The 14,530-nt window shown below is 47.3% G+C and overlaps 1 protein-coding gene across 8 annotated transcripts in view; it reads left to right on the forward strand.

Moving 5' to 3' along the window:
- CDCA7L (cell division cycle associated 7 like) overlaps positions 1-14,530 on the forward strand; it is a 57,017-nt gene that overhangs the window by 14,980 nt on the left and 27,507 nt on the right. For 2 of the 8 annotated variants that reach the window (XR_008310170.1, XM_053263702.1), the window contains exon 1: positions 5,094-5,701. The exons of 1 other annotated variant lie outside the window; for it this stretch is intronic. Coding sequence is in view for 1 of the 7 variants with exons in the window: in XM_053263702.1 (XP_053119677.1) it covers positions 5,675-5,701 (27 nt within the window). In the remaining 6 variants the exon portion in view is untranslated. Of the gene's footprint in view, positions 1-5,090; positions 5,702-5,869; positions 5,953-6,322; positions 6,653-14,530 lie in introns of those variants that run through there. 5 more of the 8 variants (XM_053263707.1, XM_053263703.1, XR_008310171.1 and 2 more) reach the window with 5 other exon arrangements.

Below are 14,530 nucleotides of genomic sequence, written 5' to 3' on the forward strand. Positions count from 1 at the left end.
GCACCTATAACATCAAGTCTGAGATGCTGATGAGAGTCTTTAGAAAAGGTAATAACATAAAGACGATCAGGGCTTAGAGAAGAAGGCTTTGAAGTAATGTGAAAAGGGGTTTTAAAAAGTGGTAGAAATTCAGTAATGCATGAGAAATCTACAGCAGTAAAGTGAGACATATTTGAGATACAGTTGGGGAGATTACAGCCAAATTAATTCCAGTAAGATGAAAAAGTGGGCTCCATTGTTAAGCTAAAAGCAGAAAGAACATTCTAAGCTCCAAACATTTTAAAAAGAAATACTGGAAAAGGGAGCGGGACAACTGCCTATAAAAAGGATGACTATAAAAGTGTAAAATTTAATGAGAAGAGAGGAAGGAAGGAAGCAGCAAACTGGATAAAATAGCCTTGGATATTATGCAATTCTTAAAGAATGTTTGGCAGTTCTGAAGGTAGGTGCACATTTGTATTATAATACAAGGCAATTTAATTAAATGAAGTTTAGTACAGGACATTCTATCAGTCATTTCAGATCAGCTCTTTATGGTCTAGGCTAAATCTTGGAGAGTTTTTTTTAACAAAATGAACTGCTTCATAACATTGAATGCTAGGACAAGCAAAGAGGGCAGAAACCCAGAGAAGCATCTTGGGAACACATAAGTTTTTTTTATTTCACAAGAAACTTTGATAGTATGCATTCCAACTTTTTCTTTTTCCTGCTTTTCCATAAAGCTTTCTTACATACCCATAAGCAGCAACTGTGTATTTCTCTGTAGTGGTTACACAGCAACATAGAAAACTGCCTTATACTCAATCAGACCATTCGTCCATCTAGCTCAGTATTGTCAACTCTTGACTGTCAGAAGCTCTCCAGGGATCATAATGCCCAGTGATGGTGTTATGACCATCTGTAGCAACAAGGATGTTATCAATGTGAACATTACTTACATTACTAGTTCTCTACTGAGAAAAGTGACCTGTTTATCTTACAAAATGTGTATTCTGATCTATTATAGATTACAAATACATCTGCACTTTAGCTGGTACAAAATGCTGCTACCAGGTTGCTAATGGGAGGCTGTTAGTCAGAGCATGTGACTCCATTACTTTTTAACCTGCATTGGCTCCTGGTTTCCTAGCCCAATTCATGGGGCTGCTTATGCCCTTTAAAGTCCAGTATTGTTTATTTCTGGAGTACTTAAAAAAAACCACCTCTTCCCAGACTATCCTGTCCATAGACTCTACCAGGGAGGTACATCTTTGTGTCCAATTGCTGTCAGTTGTTGGTGGAACAAGGTTTTTTTGGACATGACATTGATTTTGGAACTCCTTCCTTGGAAGACACATCTGCTGTAGCTCCCTACCTTTTAATGTTTCAAAGGTTAGTAAAGACCTTCCTGTATAGGTGGACTTTTAATATGGTCCCCTTGAATTTTATGGTCCTTTCATTGGTTTTGTGTGCTTTAATGTTTTTGGTGTGTCGCTGCTTACTGCTTCTTATATTTCTTATTATGTTGATTGGTTTTACATTTTTAATGATTATATGCTTCTTGGAGGTCCTTTGAGCCAAATTCAGCATATACATTAAAAAAAACAAATACAGTAACATAAGACACACTGAAGCCAAGTTGGTAGAGTTCTTCTATTAATAGATGAAAAACAAAATATTTTTGGATTTGTATACCAGTACAGTACAAGGCATATAAGAGATCTAAGTAAAGAACATCCTATTGAAAATTTCTTCATATCACTCCTTGTAACAGAGATGATAAAATTCATTGGCATCTGCAAAACAGCTGACGATACTTTTTTGTTTTCTTAGGAACCAATTGCAGAAACAGAAAGATAGGCAGCCATAAACTGAGGTAGCAACTACAATTCTGTTTTGATTAGGCTGTTTTTCTGCTTCAGGGTCTACTAAGTATTTTGTTCATTTGTGATCAATTTAATATCTGGAACTATTTCCCTAAAAGTTGACATATTTGGCCTTTTATCTGCACTGGAAATAATTATCAAGGCCTCAAAATTTCTGTTTCAATTGCAAGTGACAAGCACTGTAAGGCTAAGTACTCTCTAGGAAATCAAGCATCTTTTCTGCCAGTTTGCTAACTGATTTTTGTCATTTTCTTGGAGTCTTTGAAAAGGTATCATATTTCACTTTGTCTGCAGGATGACCTGTAAGACACTGGGCAAGCACTGCGTTAAATTCTTTGTGCACTTTGATCTTTCAAAGTCTGCTTGCATTGATGATGCATGCATGCCTTTAGTTGCCAATGTGACACAGCTCCAAAACAGTTTTCTTCATTCATTTTGAAGTGCAGCCAGGGTGCTAAATTACAGGGAGGCTTTCTTTCTGTGCTCAGCGCTGCCCTCTACAGAGTAATGCTAAGAACATTGGAAGCTGCCTTATACTGAGTCAAGACTACCGGTATTGATCCATCTAACTCAGTATTGTCTGTACTGCCTGACAGCAGCTCTCCAAGGCTTCAGGAAGAATCTTTCCAAGGTTTCATCTCAGCGTCTCCAAGTCCTACTACCTGGAGATCCCAGGGATTGACCTGAACCTTCTGCATGCAAAGGTTCTACTTCTGAATTATGGCGCCATCCCTTATGACAGTGCTGTGTGGATGTCCTGAGGTGTGGCCATGGAATGCATCACGGGGCCTGGCCTGACTATTTGCTCCCTCTCCCATTGGCTGTCTGCATCTGTGCTAAGGTCTGAAGAGGGCCAGGAGCATAGCAAGGTTGGAGTGGGCCCAGAGACGAGATTTCTAAAAGGGCCCCCCCTCACTGCTTTCCTCTCTTTCTCCTGGCCCAATGTCTCTGCTAACTATTCCAACTAGTTACAAGGTGTAAATAACAGCAGAACCAACCAATACAAGGATTTAAATCTGATATTTCAAAATAAGTATGCTGCCTGGAAATACATTTCACTGAATACACACACGCACACTTCACAATGTCTATATAGATATACATTGAATACTATATATTTGTGCTAATTTTAATGCCTAGAACACACTAGAGGTAAGAGTATTTATGCTGCTTAGCTAGATAGATGTGAAGATATCATGAGTAGATAGATTAGGATGATGATCATGTGACGCCTCTGGGGGGCCCCTCAAGGCAGCAGGCCCCGAGACAAATGTCTCCTCTTGCTCAATAGTAGTTACACCCCTGAAGAAGGCTAATCCCTTCCAATCTCCACCCCATTGGTGAACTGCAGCAGCTGCCCACTGCAGCTACCACCCTTCAACTTAGTCAGTCCCCCTTGTGTGCTCTGGGCAGGGATGTGCACTAAACCAGAAAAGCCAGTTCGGCTTGAATCCAAAAAGGATTTGAGCCAACCTGGCCCCTTGCACAGAATCAAACCGGTATGAAAGGGCTTGGAGGTGTACTAGTAAAGGGTATTCCGGTGAGGATTCCCGTTTACCGGTAAAGGGCGGGGGGGGGCAGGGGGGCTTCCATATAGGTAGATCAGTCAGGAGTAGTTGTGTGCCCGAACCGGTCCGGCAGCCATTCCAAAGAATGGCCGAACTGCCGGACCGGTCCGGCCCTGCCTGGTCCGGGTCCGGGTGGGGGGTATGTCTTTAAGGGCGGGGAGGGCTTGCTTAGCCCTCCCGCCTCCTTGCCCCCGCCAGCGCCCGTATTGTACAGTATAGGGGCGCTGGAAACCAGCCGCCCCCCCCCCCGCCGCCGCGAAATAACCCCTAAAACCAGCCAGCCCTCCCTCCCTCCCAGCTAGCTGCCCGCCCGCCCACCCACTCACCCAGTCGCTCACCCGGTCGCTGGATAAAAAGCGAGAGGAGCTCCGGCACAGAGTTCCTCTCGCTTGGAAGGCCTCCAGCAGAATGGTGGCTTGCGCGCGCGCGCCGCAAACCACGCCGTTCTCCGGAGGCCCGGTCTACCCGCCGGGAAAGGGCCGGGTAGACTGGGCCTCCGATCGCTGGGTAGACCGGGCCTCGGAGGCCCGGTCTACCCAGCGATCGGAGGCCCGGTCTACCCGGCCCTTTCCCGGCGGGTAGACCGGGCCTCCGGAGAACGGCGTGGTTTGCGGCGCGCGCATGCGCAAGCCACCATTCTGCTGGAGGCCTTCCAAGCGAGAGGAGCTCTGTGCCGGAGCTCCTCTCGCTTTCCCGGCGGGTAGACCGGGCCTCCGATCGCTGGGTAGACCGGGCCTCCGATCGCCGGAGGCCCGGTCTACCCAGCGATCGGAGGCCCAGTCTACCCGGCCCTTTCCCGGCGGGTAGACCGGGCCTCCGGAGAACGGTGTGGTTTGCGGCGCGCGCATGCGCACGCGCGCAAGCCACCATTCTGCTGGAGGCCTTCCAAGCGAGAGGAGCTCTGTGCCGGAGCTCCTCTCGCTTTTTATCCAGCGACCGGGTGAGCGACTGGGTGAGTGGGTGGGCGGGCAGCTAGCTGGGAGGGAGGGAGGGCTGGCTGGTTTTAGGGGTTATTTCGCCGCGGCGGCGGCGGCTGGTTTCCAGCGCCCCTATACTGTACAATACGGGCGCTGGCGGGGGCAAGGAGGCGGGAGGGCTAAGCAAGCCCTCCCCGCCCTAAAAACAAGGCCCCCCTTCGGTGCCGGTCCGGACTTCTCCGGACCGTGCACATCCCTAGTCAGCAGGAGAGTTTAAACGTACCTTAAAAGTGCCATTCCCCATTTTACCGGTAAAGGAGAATCCTCATTGGATTCTCCTTTATCAGTACACCTCCTAGCCCGCTTTGCTCACACACCCCTAGCTCTGGGTTGCCAAAAAGAGCACGCCTTGGGGCTAGCCTTGGGGCAGCTGCTGTGAAAGCTGGGAGGCATTTTTGGGCTGGTGGAAATCTCCATGCCAGCACCGCTAGTGCAGCCCAGTTCCCAGCCACACTCCAACTCGTTCGGCCCCCTACGGTGCATGCTTGTTTACCGAACAGAGCATACTGTGGGGCCCAGCCAAGTTGGAGGGCAGCAGCAGCTATGAAAAGCTGGAACTGCGCTCCAGGGAAGGCAGCAGTGGTGGGAAATCTCCATGCCGCGCAACTACTACCATAGGCGGAAACCCGCGCTCTGGGCCCGACGTCTCCGCGCAGTCCCCACCCTCCAACTCAGGGAGCCCCACCGCGCACTAGGTCCAGGAATTTCCCCCATCGCCGCTGAGCAGGGCTGCGGGTGATGCCGATTTCTGTCCACCCTTAAGGACGGTCATTCCATAAAGATTTGCAAATTGCAGGACACTACAGCAATCGTCTCTGCATCGAGCCCCGTGCACTGCAATGCCGTAGCAGCAGCCTGCAAAGCCAGCATGTTAGAAATCCAAACAGCCCATCCCCTTCGCGCCTCCCGCCACTGGACCGTTCCATTCCGAGCTCAGGGAGAACGGCATCCTCGGTGCCCCTAGGCCAGGGAGCCCTCGCTCACAACTATTTCTGCCTGAGAGATCCGGCGAAGAAAGGGAGGCGAAGTGTCAAAAGACTCCATGCAAATAGGCTGTTCCTGGCGAAGGAAGGACAAGAGCCGCTAACAATCGCGCGCTCCCTCCCCTCTCAAGCATTGGAGAGCCCCACGTTGTGCGCCTGAACGTTTGTCGGCGGCTGGTTCGATCTCTAGCTTGGAAGAAAGAGGCGCGTGAGTAACTTGAGCGCGCGTGGGAGCTGATTGATTTCCCCGGGCAGGGGGCAAGAGAGCGCGCGCAGCCACGATGGCCCCGGAGACCCAGGGAAGCCAGGTGAGGCGAGAGGCGCCTTGCGTGCGCTCTCAGAACTTTGGGCTCCCCCCCGCGTAGCGCGCCCTGGCCGGTAACAGTTTTGGCGCCAGTTTTTGCCGGCCCTCAGCCCTCTTCTGCTCGTGGGAGGTGTATACGGCTGGTCGGTGGGTGGGCTTCTCTTGATCCCGCTCTGACTTGCTCTCAGTGCCAAGACTCAGAGCCTTTGGAAGGGGGCATAGAGACTTGCCCTTTCCTTCGGCGAAAGGGCTGGAGTCCGTCCGTGCTCTCCTCACTGGGTTAAAGTGAGCGTGGTGGCGGTGCATATGGCGTGAGAATGGGGAGGACAAAGCATTCTGCAGCACTGACTCTAGCTTACCGTCTCCGTCCCCTCCCTCATAGACCCTGCACCGACCGGACGTTTATCGTCCGCCACGTTGCATAGCACACTACTTGGTTGCCGCCTCTCCCGCCTGCTTTTGCATTTTTCGTGCTGCTTAACCCAAGGCTGGGGACAGCCGACTGGAGCATGTCGCTGCCTTTGTTCGCATCGTCCCCTAATTCTGTTCTTTGCTTTGGTTGCCCGATTACTGGTATCTGCGGGGAGAGGGGTGTGTGTGTGTTTATTTAAAGGAAGGGAGGAAGCTGCTGATTGGAAGGGACCTGCGGCGGCTGAGAAAACATGGGCCCCCAGCAAGTCTGCTAGTGCCAGATCAGATTTATAGAATAGGGATAGTTCGGGAACCGGTCCGTAAGGATTCGAAAGCAGATGTCTGTGTTTATTTTCTGGAGCTGTGATCTGAAATGATTACTGCTCCAATAGATAAATGGGAGACAAATTGGCCTCCAATAGACAAATATACTTTCCTGCATTACATATAAATCTGCTTAGATCTGACTGGCAGAACTTTTTGGTTATTAGTATAGTTTTAAAAAAAGTTTTCTCAAAGTCTTAGTAAATAACTTCAGATAAAGGTATTTCTCATATTTACAAAAGTTCTATTTCTGTCTTTATCTACCAACATTTAATTTACTTTGAACTGTGTACTATCATTGAATTTACTGTGAAATTGTGTGTAAATCATATTTCTAATAACATTTAAAGCCGCAATCCTAAACATGCTTACTTGGTAGCAGGACCCATTTAAATCAATGAGACATGATTCTGGGTAGGGCCGTAATAGTTAATGGATTTCATTTGATCAATCAGTTAAAAATCTTTAGGTCAGTTTTTAATGTGACCCTTATTGGGCAGCAGGGTGTTTTGTCTTGTTTTAAACATTAACTATTTTAAATAAAAGTATTTGTAAAGGCCACAGGTAGCAGGCAGTGAGGCTGTTCTCATGAGTGAGCAAAACTGGGCTAAGGGAGCCCAACCCGGTTTTGCTCGCTTGTGAGAACCACAGGGCGAGCCTGGTGGCTCCACAGTGGCAAGCCTGCCCAAATATCCCCCCCCCCTTTAAATGAGGTTAACGGAGCAAATGCTCCGTTAACCTAATTTTCATGATTGTGTGTCATTGTCATTGTCATGATTGTGCACTCTCAGGGAGGGGGATACCAGAAATGCACCACACACTCGCACAGTGCATTACTGGGGCTCCGGGGGACGGGGTGCCTCACAGTGGTGCTTCTCTTCCCCTGGAGTGCACGAGCGAGCCGGGAGTGCCGGAGCGAAGCCACTACTTGTCTGGGCAGGTGATCCACCCACCCAGGGAGGGGTGATTGATTGTCTGCGGGGAGAGTGAGTCAAGCCTGCTCTCCCCGCAGAACCCCTTTCGGCTCTACTCACTGATTGTGTGTAGAGCCTTAGTGTCTTGGAAGAGAGCCCCAGCATATGCAGCTTTTTAGTTTGGAAAAGAGGTGACTTTGGGGAAGGGACATGATAGAGGTGTATACAATTATGCATGTAGTAGAGAGAGTGGACAGAGACAAACTCTAGAACCAGGGGTCATCCCATGAAACTGAAGACTGGGAACTTTAGGACCAACAAAAGGAAGTACTTTTTCACAGAGTGCATAGTTAATCTATGGAATTCTCTGCAATGTGATGTGGTGATGGCCACTACCTTGGATGGCTTTAAAAGGGGCTTGTAGAAATTCATGGAGGACAGGTCTATCAGTAGCTACTAGTCTCTTGGCTCTAGAGCACCTCCAACCTCGGAGGAGGCAAGATACCTCTGAATACCAGTTGCAAGGGAGTAACAGCAAGAGAGGGGGCATGCCCTCACCTCTTGCTTGTGGGCTTCTCAGAGGCATCTGGTGAACCACTGTGTGAAACAGGATGCTGGACTGGATGGGCCGTGGTCCTGATCCAGCAAGGCTGTTCTTATCTTATTAAGAGGCATTCTTCTGAGAAACAGAAGGGGGTGACTTTTCTGAGTTTGGTGCCTGCCATGGTTACATGGTCACATTTTTCTTCAGAATTAATGTTTTATCATATCAAAGTTTATGCAGATTGGGTTAAAAGTTATATGATTAATTGGCAAAGTTTGCTTAAGTTAATGATGGTCCTGCATCTGGGAAACATACAGATTGGACTGTGCATGGGGATTCGGAACATTCACTCTTGAAATAAGTGGGTGGAGGAAATATGTCATATTTACCTGAATAGAAGATGACTCTGAATTTAAGATGACCTTCTTAAAAAATACAGGCTAGATACAGGTTATGTCTATATTTATCCAAAAGGAAGAGGACTCTACATTTAATACACCACCACACTGATTTCTAACTTCAAAGAATTTGGAAACAATCTAGTCTTGCATCTAAGTAAATCCCAGTGCCAAAGTTTTGCATTCATGCTTGTAGCATACTCCACATTTCAGTCACCCTTAAATCCAATCCCCTCTCCAATGGTTTGGGCTCTTCAGTAAATATTTTATAGAAATTACCTTTAGAATGTTTAATATTGAAGATATTACTTTTTTTTGTTGCCACTATCCTAAATGGCCTTTGTGCCCTTCATTATTCCTCTAGTTCTTAGATAGGCTGTCTTCTTCTTTTTTTAAGGTCATATTGCCTAGTGTTCTAATGCACACGTAACACCAATGCTTTTTGAAGGTTTAAGCTAATGTTTAAATTAAACCTAACCCAAGAGCATTGGCTTGTTTAAGGCAATTTCTCACACCTTTCTCATGAGTTTGTGAAATGTTTCTGCAGAAATATATAATTCCTAATTGCAGGGGACTCATGTACTTATTTGTGGGGGCAGTAATTGTTTCTGATTTAATTCCTGACATCAGTTCAAGAGATTTCAGCTAGCAAGGCTGGGAATTTTGTCTGCCTTATTAGGCCCTAGATAGCTGGATGAGAAATCAGAGTAACTGGCTTGGCCTAGGTAGACTATTGGCTCAATATGGTATAAAACAGTTTGGATTCATTGGATTACCACCTTACAGTGGCAATCGAATGAAGACCAGTCAGCTCCTGAGCTCACCTCTTGTAAGAGAGAGGGGCAGACGAGTATATTTGGTCTGTCTCTTGATTTGTCTTTTAGTTGGTAACCAATGCCACCCCCAAAAGGGATGGGGGTACATCTTCAATACTTTTACCTGTAAAGATTTTAATGATTGTGCTTATCTTCTATGATTTGAACTTGTAACCATAAAACTATCCCAGATTGTACCTCTTTCATTTCATGGTTGTTTGGCCTCATTGTTTACAGCTTCTAATAAAATCTGCCAACCGAAGGTAACACTTTATACATCTAATGAAGTGCATGCAACTTACGCTATAATAAATACATTAGCCTTTGAGATGCCACAGATCTCTTGGTTGTTCTAGCATTTAATGCTTGCTTTTCATTTTTTTGCTTCTTTCTGTTTCCACTGTGTGTGTGTGTGTGTGCACATGCGCGCATGAGCATCTTCTTATTGGTAGAGTCCAATGGGACTATTGCCTGATTGTTACTTACTGAGGCTCTTCTCACGATTAGAACCATGAGGGGGTTTGCAAGGAAAGCGGGCTAAGCCTGCTCTCCCCGCAGACAAGCAGTCAGTTTGCTCTGGGCGGCTGCAGCGGCCGCCCACACGACTGCCGGCTCCGTCACAGAGCCAGCGAGGGCTGAGGAGTTTGGGGGCTGTGTGGCCCCCAGAAGCTCCAGCATGCCCTGCGCGAGTGCGCAGGGCATGCTGGAGAGACCCCTGAGATGGGACGCTGCTTTTTACTCGCTCCGCAAACCTGGTTTAACTGCCAGGCTGCTTAAGCGGGTGACCCGCTTAAGAACCACTGGGCTCGCAGCCGAGCCCGGTGGTTCTCACAATGGGAGGAAATCGGGCTAGCCCGATTTCCTCCCATCGTGTGAATAGCCTCACTGTCTTGTTGAAGCAAGGACAGATAACAGATCTAGCTAGATATAATAAAGGTAACATACCTAAAATAAAGATGTAAACTGAGTTCCATGTTGCAAGTAGAGCTAAAAGGTGATTGCTGGATCTAGAATCAACACAACTGTTTTCCGTCTTATTCCCAAAGCAAATCCCTGACACTTATGAGACAGCAGTGCTGAAGCTGAGTTACATGAGCTTTATCTCCTGCACTGTCTTCAATCAATACTCACTGACACTTTGGCAAGCACCCATGCCACTCATAGGACCAAGAAGGAACTTTTAAAAACACACACATGTAAATCCCACGCTGTGGAAGGCAATGAAGCAACGCAGCCTGTCCCCTTCCCTTATCAGGTTGTAGGGAAAGGAGGAGAAGCGGCAGTGGTGATCGGTGGGCAGGGTCTGACAGAGCTGTCAGATCTCCTCAGTGGTTCCCAACTTACTGAGATCTCCTCAGTGGTTCCCAACATACTCCAGATGTTGCTGAACTACAGCTCCCATCATCCCCAGCCACACAAGATTGTAGCTGGGGATGGTGGGAATTGTAGTTCAGCAACATCTGGAGTACCACAGGTTCAGAACCCCTGCCCTGCATGATGCAACAGTTGGGAGGGGGGTGACGCGGCCTTTCTTGACAGTGCCACTGTCAGGCCAGGTTGGAAGCTGAAATTTTTGGCAGTGCAGAGGCATAACGTACATGTTTCAGGAAACCCTGGTCTTTCACCAAAAATGGCATTCCAGTGCTGATTTCTCTCTCCTTCCGTAACTTGTGGGAAATTTTGCTGAATTCCCGGTTGTCGTCATGTTGTGCATTTTCTATCTCCACATTGTGGGATGGTTGGAGGTGGAGAATCTCACAACATTATAAGCTCACACATGGGGGAAAGTACTCTGCCCTTTATTGGAGAGGAAGAACACAACGAGAGTTTTTTCTAGCATGAAGTTGCAGCCTGACCATTTAAGAATAGATGTAGTTGTCTGTTTTAAGAGCGCTTGTTTGGTTTCCACTGTGTAGTCACCCTCCACTTTCCGCTGCTGTAGTGAAGTGTTGCAGTTCCTCACCTGAGGAAATGAAGCACTGCCTTGTGGGTTGTCAGCCGTGCTGCTTGCACTCCTAGCAGAAGGCCGAGGGACACCTCACTGAAATTGGGGGAGAGGAGGCAAAGTAAGTAGTATTCCCTTTTCCACGGTGTAGGGAGGTCATCCTCTCTGTGATGGGTTGTCAGCCTCTGCATGCTCCAAGACAAGGCGAATCAAATTTTAGATAGGCTAGTTCCTGTAGCTCAGGCCGGTGTCAGTCAAGCCAAATTTCAAATTTAATCAGTTAAAATTTCATTCAAATCAGTCAAATTTCATTATGTGATTTTGCATGTTCTTTCTCCTTCTTCCCCTGCCCAGAAGTGCACACAAGAGATGTGAGTTTGTCCTATCTTGCTGTGTTTCCTGGCCTGCTGTCATAGCATCAGAAAATCTCTGTCTGCAAGGCAGAGCTGTATTTTGAGATCCAGGTTCTGGCATCTCAAAAAACAAAAACAAACCCAAAAGACTTAACACCCATGGCAAGGCAATGGGCCGGGTCTCATGATCCGTGAGACCCGGTTTGGGGCGGAAAGCAGGAAGAGCGGGCTAAGCCCGCTCTCCCCACTCAAGAGCGGGGAGGGAGCCCTGGGCGGCCGGATTGGCCGTCCACACGATTGTTGGCTCCAAGACGGAGCCAGCGGGGGCTGGGAAGCTTGGGGGCTGCGTGACCCATGGAAGCCCCAATATGCCTTGCACAAGGCAGGGCATACTGGGGAGACCCCCGGAGCTGGGAGGCGGCTTTTTGCCTCCCCTCCGGGGGTCTACTTGTGAGTAGGCATGGTACGAAGCCGCATCGCGGCTACTCATGATTTTAAAAACCAGGTTTGCAGAGCGCTTGCTCCGCAAACCTGGTTGGGGGGCAGGGGTTCTTGAGTGGGTTACCTACTCCAGAACCACCGGGCTCGCAGCCAAGCCTGATGGTTCTGACAATCGGGAAGAATCGGGCTAGGCTTTCCTAGCCCTATTTTCCTCGATCGTGGGAATAGCCCCAATGTCTCATTTCCCCAGGTGAGGAACTGCAGCAGTCCATTACAGTCATGGAAAGTAACTTGCAAAATATAATATATGAAACGCATGAAAACATTTATATATTAAAAAAACCCAAAATATTGACAAGCTGTGGATGAACTGAGGTATACACAACCACCAGACATCTTTATTGAGCTGGGGAGCTGCCACCATCCCACTCCTTTGTTCCAGCTGGTGGCCTCCCCCCCCCCCCCGCCACCTGCCACCACAGAGTGACCAGGGACCATCTTGCTCTGAGGGGAGGAGAGAAGAAAAAAGTGACACTAAGGCCCATGTAAATATGTAAATGTGTGGCTTGCTATATTCCTTATTTAGGTTTTTTGTAAACCACTTTGGGAAGTTCGCCTGGAAAGTGGTATATAAATGCAAGATAGATAAATAAGAAGAGTGCAAATAAATGAGCTTTTCTGTGTATTTGTGCATTATAGGACAGATACCTTTATATGTGTTTTAAGCATGTGTGTGTATATAAGCTTTTGAGCAATGGACAATACAAGTCTGTGTCTTTCAGTGAACTGCTTATAGAGATAACTTGAACTTGATGTTGTGTTAGACTACTACTGCAACAACAACAAATATTTCTATACTGCATTGCAATGAAAACTCACAAAATGGTTTACATAGATAGATAGATAGATAAATAAACAAACAAAAGATGGTTCCTTGTCCAAAAAGGGATCACAATCTAAAAGAAAACATAAGGTAGATATCCTACTAGAGGGATGCTGTGCTAAGGTTGGATAGGGACAGTTGCTCTGATTCTCATGATCTGTTGATATTAGTGGAATTACATTAGATACAAGCATTGCTCCTTGTTTAGGATCTGTGAGTATTTGCAAATTTACAAAATGTCTAATTTCCTGTCTGTATTTCTCAGCTTGCACTCTGTTCTTGCAGTGCTTATTCATAGGAAGGTTATTGCCATCATGATGCTGCAAAACACAGAAGTTAGTATAGATTGATTAAGCATCAGTCTGTTATATGTCTTCTAAGTGTATATTTATAGCACATGTACAGCTCACCTACATCATAATAAAAACCAAATTAGTGTTCTAATATTGTGATTATTTTTAGGAGCTGTTTGAAAATAGTTTTATGTTCCTTATGATCAGGACTGTATATTCTGCATAAAGAAAAGAAGGAAATTGCATAGTCTGAATTTTGCTTTTTAAAGCCCTGAATACCCTGGCTTCTAGGAATCTTGGGGCACAGCTACTCTGTGTGAACCTCTCTAATTTAAGATGAATGAGGATACCAGACTTCAAGTTCCATCATATTCATAGGCCAGATTGGTCTCCAAAGAAGCAGAACTGACTTGATTGCCATTCCAGAGCTCTGGAATTCCCCTTCCAAAGGCTGTGTGTTTAACTCTGTCCCTTTCTGCTAGCAGGTTAAATCTTTTCTGTTTCAATTTACTTTTTCCAAGGTATGGGGAGGGCATCCGTCACATGATCGGTTCTCAAGGTCTGCATGCTCCGAGACAGAGCCAATAAAAATTTAGCACATCCTCTACTCCTTCAGTTCCTCCTTATGTGACCCAGTTCTGGTCCTGTCTCGCTCTGTGGACAGTACTGTTGTGTGAGATCTCAGCCTTTTCTAGCTTTACTCTATATTTTCTATATTTTCTCTGTGTGCAAGGGGGGGAAGGAGTTGCACGTGTCGGTTATTTTTATTATTATGTATTTTTCCCCCTTTTGCCTCTGTCTTTACCTCCGTACAAGCTTCCCTCTACCTCCCCCCCTCCGCTTTCCATCCGTCCCAATTTCACTCCAGTCTGTTGGTTGCGGTAGCTGCTTTCTTCATTTCTCCGACTCATTTTCTGCCTTTTTTCCTGCTCGCGTTTTCATTCTGTCGGTGAAGAATTTTTGGCGGATATATGGAGGTCACGCACACTGGTGACATGCTAAAGGGTTCCCTGTCAGAGGGCCCTCTTTTGGATGACCCATTTGGGGACGAGGAATGCCGATAAAAAGGGGGCTCCGGCCTCGATTGCACCCCAGGAGGGGGAAAGAGCGGGAGGCTCGGCAGTACCCCAAGAAGGGAGATTAGTGGGAAGTTTGATACCGCCGATGCTGCCTAAGGCGCATTCAAAAGCCCTTAAAAAAATCAAAGCATTTAAAGGGTAAAGATGGCACTAAGCCGAAGAAGAAGAAGAAGCATACTGCAGGCATGGCTCTGTTGAGCAAGCGTCTCCAAATGTGGGTGGTAAGGGCACAGCAGCCCAACAAGCCACAAACGGAGTTTCCCGCCGAAACCAGGGCCGCCATTTTACTGGCCGCCGAGCGCGCTACGGCCGTCAGCCCACAGCCAGTCACCGTGCCGCTGATAAGCAATGTGTGCACGGTGACCATGGGGCAAATGGGCAAGGATTTGGCTGGTGTCAGTCCTTCCGGAGGCACACAAGCGGCAGGGCACAC

Source organism: Hemicordylus capensis, chromosome 6, assembly GCF_027244095.1.
Source record: "Hemicordylus capensis ecotype Gifberg chromosome 6, rHemCap1.1.pri, whole genome shotgun sequence".
Classification (NCBI taxonomy): domain Eukaryota; kingdom Metazoa; phylum Chordata; class Lepidosauria; order Squamata; family Cordylidae; genus Hemicordylus; species Hemicordylus capensis.